At 50.0% G+C, this 9,447-nt stretch overlaps 1 protein-coding gene, 1 non-coding gene and 1 pseudogene across 4 annotated transcripts; 2 read left to right on the top strand and 1 right to left on the bottom strand.

The window, feature by feature from the left end:
* The first annotated feature begins 834 nt into the window (after positions 1-834).
* Positions 835-907, top strand: TRNAA-UGC. Its single transcript has one exon. It is a non-coding gene; the product is annotated as a tRNA-Ala (tRNA).
* An 830-nt stretch (positions 908-1,737) lies between these two features.
* LOC119295585 (ELMO domain-containing protein A-like) lies at positions 1,738-8,058 on the bottom strand. 3 transcript variants are annotated; one of them, XM_037574017.1, is made up of 10 exons: positions 7,874-8,058; positions 7,324-7,483; positions 7,127-7,229; positions 6,679-6,791; positions 6,087-6,155; positions 5,846-5,961; positions 5,676-5,730; positions 5,545-5,578; positions 2,191-2,336; positions 1,738-2,091 (listed from the first exon to the last, which is right to left on the bottom strand). In XM_037574017.1, exons 2-10 carry the CDS (start codon positions 7,447-7,449, stop codon positions 1,990-1,992), a joined length of 864 nt encoding a protein of 287 aa, XP_037429914.1. In that variant the 5' UTR covers positions 7,450-7,483; positions 7,874-8,058; the 3' UTR covers positions 1,738-1,989. The 3 variants fall into 3 exon arrangements, with proteins under 3 accessions (XP_037429914.1, XP_037429913.1, XP_037429912.1); XM_037574016.1 differs by having other exon boundaries at positions 5,458-5,578; positions 7,324-7,486; positions 7,874-8,056; XM_037574015.1 differs by having other exon boundaries at positions 5,458-5,578; positions 7,874-8,055.
* Positions 4,039-4,773, top strand: LOC119295586 (annotated as a pseudogene).
* Positions 8,059-9,447: the final 1,389 nt, after the last annotated feature.

The following is a 9,447-nucleotide window of genomic DNA, read 5'->3' as shown; positions in this document are numbered from 1 at the left end:
ACATAGTGTATCGATCAAGTTTGGAAAGTTGATTCATCTCAACACATGCTGCTACAGTTAATCTACTTCTATATATTGTTAACTGAACTACCAGTTAATTGAAAATGTGATGATCCTAATGAGCGCCCAATGGAGTACCTATAAAATGGCAGTGATCTGATCTCCACATGGAACAAGGTTGGCCATGGACCATCTGCCTCCTCAGTCCGCAGATTTGACCAGCTAATTCAGCTGAGTTAATCACCCAGCATTTTCCTTGCATCGCTTCTCTCCAATCATTGCCACCTTGTTGGCCTCTTCTCTTGGAGTTGGAGACTTATTTGGATGATCCATGTTTCACATGCAACTGGTCAAGGACTCAAGGGGCTAGTCCCTCTACGGATTTGACTAGCCATTGGCTAAGTTTATAAACTGCCCTGGTGTTTCTTGTTCATGGCCCAGTCATGCATCCAGACATTGTCTTGGCCTTTTTCTCTTGGACCACTGTGAAACATGGCATACTGAACATGGGGCATTGGGTTTAACATAATATGATACGTACTTACTTAGCATTGTTAGGAGGGGCCGGAGAGCTAGGCACTTATTGTCTGCATTTCTTAAGTCTTTCTAGATGGCCACAGATTAGAAGGGGGCTTCTCAAGTGAAGACAAGTATATGTCCTCTCTTTTGAATTTCATTTCCTCTGGGAAAATTATGAATTCGCATTGAACTCCTCTATGACATCGCTGCTTTACTGACCTACTCCATTGTACTAAAAAAACAACGGAGGTGTGTGGATGTAGAATTCATGAAATTACTGTACAAGTACTAACGAATAGGAATTAGAGCATAAAAGGGGATGTAGCTCAAATGGTAGAGCGCTCGCTTTGCATGCGAGAGGCACGGGGTTCGATCCCCCGCATCTCCAACATTTTTCTCTTTTTCTCATGAAAAAACATCACCATTTTACAGTTCTCTTCTATCTTTTACTTGTTGTATAAGGGGGGACAAGGAGATGGCCTGAGGTTCGATATAATGCTCGAGTTCATTGTTTTGCAAGGTAACGCGGCACACATTTAGCTTTTTTATGTATCAAGGCAGAACCAGTTAAAAGCTAGATTTAGCGTTTTGTTGTACTGTTGGTTATAATGGTTTCATTAATTTAAAGTCGTACGCCAGCCTCTTTTCTAAAAAAGATTGCCAAGGGAAGTGACCTTTTATACTACTTGGTGGGCAGGGGCATTGGCTCCTGTTTTTTGAAATGATTCAAAAATCGTATTTACAAGTTTCAAAGAAATTAAAAAAAAAGAACTGCACAAACTTATACATATTCACAATAGATCTGTGAATTTTCGTTCAAAAATATAATTTGCAAGCTGCACAAAATAAAAAAAATCCCAGCCCAACAATAAACAAAGACTGGCTCATTTTCATGTACATTTTTGTTTTTTTGCCTACATCACGCGTGAAAGTATATTGTTATGAAAATTTTCTTGAACGTGTTATATGTGTATTTGTACAAAAAAATTCTAAAAAAATGGGCGTTGTTGAATTCTTTTTTTAAGTCCACATAGTGCCCATCCACCGTTGGGCATTTCGTTATACTACCTCCATTCCTAAATTTAAACTGGGGCAGTTTAAATTTAGGAATGGAGGTAGTAGAAGCACGCGATCCTACTAGACATGGAAGGAATAAACTTAAAAATATGATGATTATTTTTATTTTCTTCTAATCTTCTATTTCATACAAATATTACATGTTCCCGGAATAAAACACTCCTGCAGATAACTTTTGTAACAAACACTTGCATGTGTATCTTTTGCTGCACAAACACTTACAAAGCGCTTGATGCCAAAACCTATATGAGCAAGTATCTTTTCAAGGTATCACATATGAACCGAATATGTGATGGCCAGTAATCTTTACATGGCGGCCCATCTTGAACAACAATAAAAGAATGAGCAGCATATTTGGCAACCTTCCCCCTTTCAGGTAAAGACCAGATAATGCTATCTCCTTAACATTCTGAACGATGGCAGATTCTGAACGCTTGAAACACCTCCAATTGTAAGCTCTTGCTCTAACTGGCCTAGTGTGGACTTCAGAACCTCCTGATAGTAAGATGAAAGAAAGGTCACCAATTGAACAATGGTAAAGGAACAAGAAACCATTAGCATGCACACAACGCATCGTGTATAAAGAACGCTCACGTTGAATTCCATATAACTAGCTCTCCTTGCAAGCCACTGAGCATCGAGCATCTGAAAAGCTAGGCAGAAAAGGTTATCGAAAGCCATCTCGTCATCTTCAAGTAGTTGAGCAAAGCCAACTCTTGCTTTTGAGCTCCTCCTATTTTCTGCAAAGAAGCAAAAAAAAAAAAATCTTCACAGGTTGATCTGCTTAAGGAACCAAACTACACATGCAATCAAGGGAGAGTACTAGTCACAGAAAAGCGAAGAGCACAACGTGCAACCGACCCCCGACCCCCGCGTCCCTCTCTGAGGCGACACGGGGGGAACCCCATCTGCCCCGCCGCCGGCGCCCCCTTCCCCGCCTCCCTCCCTCGCCGCCGTCGTGGTCCGCTGCGGGGCAAAGCCCTGGCAGTGCCGGCGGTGGCGGGGCATCTCCCCGGAGCAGCTCCCCTCCCTTCCCCAACGACGGCTCGGATCTGCCTGCTGGTGCCTTGGCAGCATGGTGCGGTGGAAGCACGGTGGCATCCCTGCTCGGCGCCGGAGGTGGTGGGGCGCCTGCTGCCGGTGGTGCTGCCTCGACGGCTGGTGCAGCCCGGGACCTGGGATCAACCTTGGCTGGATCTGGGCGGCGGGGTTCGGGGCTGTGACCTCTGTTAGGCGTGGCGTGGTGTTCCCGTGGCTCTGCTGCGACTCGCTCCGGGGGGTGGTTGGCTAGCGGTGGGTTGGTGGTGCTGGCTGGCGGCGCCCGGAGCGCGGATCCGGGGATCTCGGTCCGGATCTGGTGCGTCTTCGACGCTGGCCAGCGTGGTGCTCACGGCAGGGAGTGCGGCGGTTGTCTCCGGATCCTTGCGTGGAGCGTAGCAGGTTCGAGGGTGTAGTTGGTGCACCGGCACTGGCGGTGGCGGCGGCGCGAGTGCAGCCATGGCGGCGGCGGCGCTGCGAGGCCTTGCCAGGAAGGGTCTTGGCGGGCAGCGCGCGTTCGGTTGCTACCGTGTGAGGCGTGCGGCGATGCCTCGGCGGTGTGGGTGCCGGCGTGTGGTCAGAGGTGCGAGTCGGATCCATTCTGGTGGCAGTCCCCTGGTGCGGGTGAAGGCCGCCGTGGTGGAACTGGCTTTGCACCGGTCGGTGGTTGTTGCGGCTCCTAGTCGATGTTGAAGGGGATGGCTTTTGGCGTGTTCCCTCGGCAGTGAGGGGGGCTTCGATGGCAAGTTGTTGCGGTGACAGCGGTGCGAGGCATCTGATCGGGACTGGCCGGGATCTTGGAGACGTGGAGATGTGCAGTACTACGGATGAAAATCCTGTTCGGTTGCGGCCGAACCGGCATTTATGGCACCTGCGGGTGTCATTCACCTTCCTGGAGGCTTCGTCGAGTGCAACACCATCTTCCTCGCGACCTCGTATCGGCAACTGTCTCCGGGGCGAAAGCCTTGATTCGTAGGATCGGCATGATGGCAACGTCTTTGAGGTTGTTACTCTGTTGGGAGCATTGTGCTGGGAGACTCAAGGTCCCATGATGCGCTCCTCCGGTGTTCACCGTTGCCCGGATCTTTCTCCTCCGACGCCATGTACGGTCGTCGCTGGCTAATCCAAGGAAGCTGGAGTTGCTGTTCTTCGGAGGTCTTCAGTGTCGGCCGAGACGCGGCGAGGGGCTTGGTGTTGGGCAGGCTTTTTGTGTCTTAGCTGTGTTGTTGTGTTTGGTTGTCCTTGTTCGTATCGAGTGTGGAGTTGGTCACATTCGTTGTTCGCAACGAGTGGTAGACGTTGTTGTATGTCTTATTTCTCTTCTTCTATAAAGCTAAGGTACGCAATTTGCGTACGGAAAAAAAAGCGAAGAGCCAAAGACTCCCAGGGGCGACTCGGGTGGCGAAACCCTAGCCGCCACCCAAGCCGCCTCCCTCCCCTCGCCGCCGCCGGAGGATGCCGGCGGGCGAAGCCCACGTCGGTGGACGGCGGCGGTGGGGCCCTTGTTCGCATGCTCGCGCGCAGGTGTTGGGTGCGCTGGAGCGGCGGGAGCGCGCGGTGGCGTGGCGGACGGCGGTCTGCGCGCAGGGGAGGTCGAGATGGCGCAGTGCGCGCGTGCGGTGGAGCTGCCTGGCGACGGCTGGCCGCTGCAGCGAGCGGCAGAGCTGCAGGCGCCCAGATCTGGGCCGCGCGGGCCCGCCCTGGCCCGCGTCAACCACTCCGCCCCTGCCCACCCTTCTCCCTCCTCCCACCCCTCCCGGCCGCCGCCAGTGGTCGCCCGCGACAACTCTGACGGTTGCTGCGATGCTGTGCCCCGGCGGATCCTGGTGGCGGAGGCTGCGGGCCGGCGCAGCGGCGGCGCGGTGCAGGTGACTGCTGTCGCCTGCTGGACGCGCTCCCGGCGGTGGCCGGCCTGCTGGCGCTGCGCTGGCCGGTGCCCATTTCTGCGACCGTCGACGTTCCTAGGCTTCCCTCCTCCATGTGTGTTTGTCTTCTCCGGCGTTCTCTGCCATGTCCGGTCTGAATCTGCATCTGAGGTCCTTGCTCATGGGTCGGGGCGAAATCCCCGCGCGGCGATAGCCTGCGCTGTCAACGGCGACGCCCGAGGGTGCCGTCACCTCCTTGGAGGCGTTGGCATGACCTTGACCGGACCTCCTCCTAGAGCACCGGGAGAAATCCTAGGTCCGGCCTCCGGACCGGGCAGCGGCGGCGTCTCAACGCCGTTACCCTCTTGATGGCGCTGCTTTGGTTGCATGCGGAGTTTGATGCGGCAGATGGTGGCTGGCGTCGACGGCTGCACAGGGAGCAGGTCGCAACGTATGCCAGCGTCGGCGCTCCCCCAACGAATGTTACGCCAGTTCCTGCCAGGCCCTGCCTTTCACCCGCCGACTCCTAGGCACATGGGTGTGTGGTACGTTGGTATGGGCAGTCCTGGAGCTGCAATCGTCCCTGGTGGTGTCTAGCAATGGCGGTGATGCTGCCCTGTTGCTCCGAGTCTCGGCGCCTCGCCATCTTTGGCTGGAGGTCTGGCTGGGCGAGGCCTAATGTCGTTGTGTGTTGTAGTTGAGGGCACCTCCTTACCTACTTGTAGTCGCTTGGTGAGGACGGTGTGTGTGTGTGTGTGTGTGTGTGTGTGCGCGCGCGCGCGTGTGTGTGCGTGTGCGTGTGTGTGTGTGTGTGTCCCTCCTTCCTGGAGGTTGTACCCCCGATGTCTTCCTGTTCAATGCAATGAAACGCAAACTCTTTTGCGTTTTCTCGAAAAAAAAGGGAGAGTAGATTTAAATGAAGATAAAGCATTTTGACCAGTTATTGCATTCACTTCACCTGATTGTAAATCCAGCATTTGACCTAACATATAAGATACATTTACGCCAGCTACTGCAAAAGGATATTCCCATTCAGCTCTCTCACCATCTGCCTTGTGTAATAGCCGATGAAAGGAATCCTGCATGTTAAGCAGGTATTCAGCATTTAACCAGATTGAAATACCAACTAACAGTGGATTTATAAGGAGCAAGTGCCCATGATGAACAGAAACATACTGGGTAATTTCTTGCAAAATATATTAGATTTTCCAAGGACATGAATCCCCCAGACCTGCAAGCATCGGATAAGCTCATGAGAACAGTCATCTCAGTTCAAGTGAGTAGTGACGTTGAAAGAGAAAAACAGCAGATAGCTTCTTAAAATATGAATAGTTGAAAAAATGAACCTAAAATCTGTTGCTGGGTCAGAGTTCTGCCAGCCCATTTCCTTCCATAGATCTGATTTCAGAGGAGGAAGTTCTCGGTTAGGATAAGCCAATCTCCAAAGTTCTTTTAGTGCATCCTGTAATGGGAGAAGTAGCATGCCGTTCATGAATATAAGCATATTAACATATTAATGATTTAAACTAGCATTGACTTGCTCAAGAGCAGAAAAAATGCCACATAAACTAGATAAAAGATGAGAACCTGGTGCTTGACAGCGGAACAATCAAATGGCACATTTAATCTTTGTCTCAAGAATTTTAATCTCTCCTCCTATAAAGTAAATTAAAACTGTCAAAAACATAATAACATGTCAAAAGAAATTAAACAAATGTAAACACTGATATAACAATAATGTTGGCGGCATTGCTTCCCTGAAGGAGGTAGAAATTAAGCACACAAGTCAATATCCAAATGATAAAGCACACATGAGAAAATAGCAACAAATGTTCCATCAATATGCCAACATTTTGTTCATGAACGTAAATGCGCAATTAAGTAAGAATATTTTCTATTGTTCACACCCGAAAAGATATTTAGACGAGGGGCAAATTAAACGTTGTGGGGTTCATGAAACAACCAAGTCCTCCAAGAACTTAAGATGTTATAGGCAGGATGGGAAATTGTACCCCGGTTTTCAGCCAAAGGTATCAAATATCTCTAAGAATGTGCATCAAATTACAGGTGGCGCTTAACACACTCCTACTTCATAAATTTGCACTTACAATAAAACCTTTCCGTGTTCAATATACAACATTTCAAACAAAGAACACAAAATCTGCAGGTGCCACAGTACCTGTAATGGACTGAGGTGAATTAGCATTGTCTGTGCATTTTGTGAACTTTGGGGAGCACGGGAGCAATCAAAGAACCTTGCTAGGAACGAACCAAACTCCGAAATAGCATTTACTGCAAAGAAAAGCAAATCTTCAGAGCATTAAAAGCCTACAAGGAAGAAACGACAATAGCAAGCACAACATATTATTCAGAAAGGTATATCCGCGTAATTTATGCATAAATGAGATGTCAAAAGAAAATTACGCACAAATGATTTCAGCTTAATTAAAATCCTCACTAGCTTATCAGAACCTACACAGTCAATGTTGCAAAAGGGAAGATCATGAAACAGGCATATGTTTTGAAGAACCGGGTACATTAGATTCAAGTGATAGTGAGATGATTGTTTATTCTCAGGTAATAAGTACAGCATGTGGCCTTTCTGGATCGAAGCTAGTGACAATTACCTATCTTTCTTGCAGACTGAGTAATAAAAGTAGATACAATATGCACCCAATGAAGGCACTCGCGTGATTTTCCATCCCAGAAATCCGGTATAGGCTCATACCCCTTCAAGAGACGCAGAATCAAGGACATTAGGAAAACACAGAAAAAAAACGCTGTCAATAACCACAATTCAAGCAATTCAGGGGACGCTACTAACCTCCGATTTATTCCCCTGGGCACTATTTCCTAGAAGAGGTGCTGTGACAGATTCCGGCATTGTTGTTTCCATATGTCTCTCTCTTTCTTTCTCGGTAGGCCTCCTCCTTATAGCTTTCGAGGCCATTCTACTACTCAGATGATTGCGAAAGGCATGGTACCTGCTAGACAACAACAAGTATAGAACAGTGTGATTCACTCCACTCCATCCAGCAGGAGATAAACAAAACCTACTCCCACCATACAGAAATATAAGAGCGTTTAGATCAGGGAGTAGAATTCAATTACATCAAGCAATAATATCCAGTGGCAACAGCTTTAGACCTCTCATTTGGTCCAACACGCACGACCTAATGAACAAAGCTACGGAGCTAGCCAAAATCAGCTCCTGGTTGTCGCCGAGGAGACGGCTAATGGGACAAACTCTACAAGGTTACGAGTTCCGCATCTACTTGGGGCGTGAGCGGTCGCAGATGAGATCGAAGAGGACGAACTGCAGCTAGAGGGAGGGAGACGCTGCATCGCGGCGCGTGGGTTGGGGATCTGCTTACCCCGCGAGCGAAGAGTGCTGTCTGGTAGGGGCGATCGAGATCCGCCTCTGATTTTTCCTTGTGCGGGGAGGGACGAAGTGACGACGGCGCCGGGGTCGGAGGAGGGGAGTCCTCCAGGCTGCGCGCCGGCGATCTGGACAGGATAGGACACTGATTTTCTTTTTTCGTTAGGGGCGTTTCTGATAAATTGTCATTTGACCTTGGAAAAACAAAAATACTAATTCAGTGCATAAAAGGCCACTTGTTCGCGCCACCACTCCGATCACCGACTTTCTTGGGGCTGCACCGTCCCTGTCCTCTTCTCAAACCATCACAAACCGTCCGAATCAAGCAGTCTATGAACATTTCTAACCAATCCCCTATCCCACGTTAGAGGAGTAAAAATCGATTTTACTTCCTACATGCACCTAAACAATCTCCAATCCGTTGTAGTGGAGTACAAATTATCCTTCGGTGCCTCTCATTTCCCTACATATACTCGGTCATTGCGGCTCTGAGTAAAAGCGGCGCCTCTCCATCGCGTCGCCCCCATCGCTGCATTTTGCCGGCGCGCCTTCCGGCCCCGCCGCTACCTCGTTGACCTCCTTGGCCCTCGCCCCCTTATGCCCGACGTCGAGCCCGTTAGGCCCTCGCTGCCGTCACCAGAATCAAGGTGAAACGTCGCCGCTGTCACCATAGCAATTTGTTGGATTGCTTCGAAACTTCTTCATTTCTGTCAGCCACCGCATCTCACCTTGCTTGCACACCGCTGCAGGTCATTCGCATGTGTCGCCGCCCACCAGTTTGGTCTAAGCGACACCAGCCGGCTGGTGCACCACCACCGCACCACAAGTGTTCGACGAATTCCCTAGGTGCATTCTTTTTGTTACTTTCTTTTCAAACCAGTCGTTTGAATTGGACATAGTCGTTTGAAATGTACATGAAGAGGTTGAGGGAGATGGTCTTCGAGGACATGTGTAACGCCCCGGATCCATTGCGCCAGGTGTCTGCCAGTTATTCGCCGTCGTTGCCATGTCATTTACTTGCGTGTTGCATTTTGTCATGTCATTATGTGCATTTCATTTTGCATACGTGTTCGTCTCATGCATCCGAGCTTTTTCCCCGTTGTCCGTTTTGCAATCCGGCGCTCCTATGCCCTCCGGCGTTCCCCTTTCGTCTCTTGTTGTGAGTGGGTGTTAAACTTTCTCGGAATGGACCGAGTCTTGCCAAGCGGCCTTGGTATAGCATCAGTAGACCGCCTGTCAAGTTTCGTGCCATTTGGAGGTCGTTTGATACTCCAACGGTTAACCGGGTAACCGTAAAGCCCCTCTCTCTTTGCAGCCCAACACCCCTTCCAAACTGGCCCAAAACCCATCTAACTCCCCTCCATGCTCTCGGTCGTTCGATCACGATCGCGTGGCTGAAAACCGCTCCTCATTTGGACTCTCCTAGCTCCCTCTACCTATAAAACTAGCCCTCCCCCGAAATTCGCGATCCAAACCCCCCGAAACCCTAGTTTTCGTCCTCCGCGCCGCGCCGGACATGTCCGCCCCTGGCCGGACACGTCCGCCGCCGCCCTCCCGCGAATCAGCTCG

Source organism: Triticum dicoccoides, chromosome 4B (assembly GCF_002162155.2).
Source record: "Triticum dicoccoides isolate Atlit2015 ecotype Zavitan chromosome 4B, WEW_v2.0, whole genome shotgun sequence".
Classification (NCBI taxonomy): domain Eukaryota; kingdom Viridiplantae; phylum Streptophyta; class Magnoliopsida; order Poales; family Poaceae; genus Triticum; species Triticum dicoccoides.
This window is presented reverse-complemented; position numbering and strand designations above follow the sequence as displayed.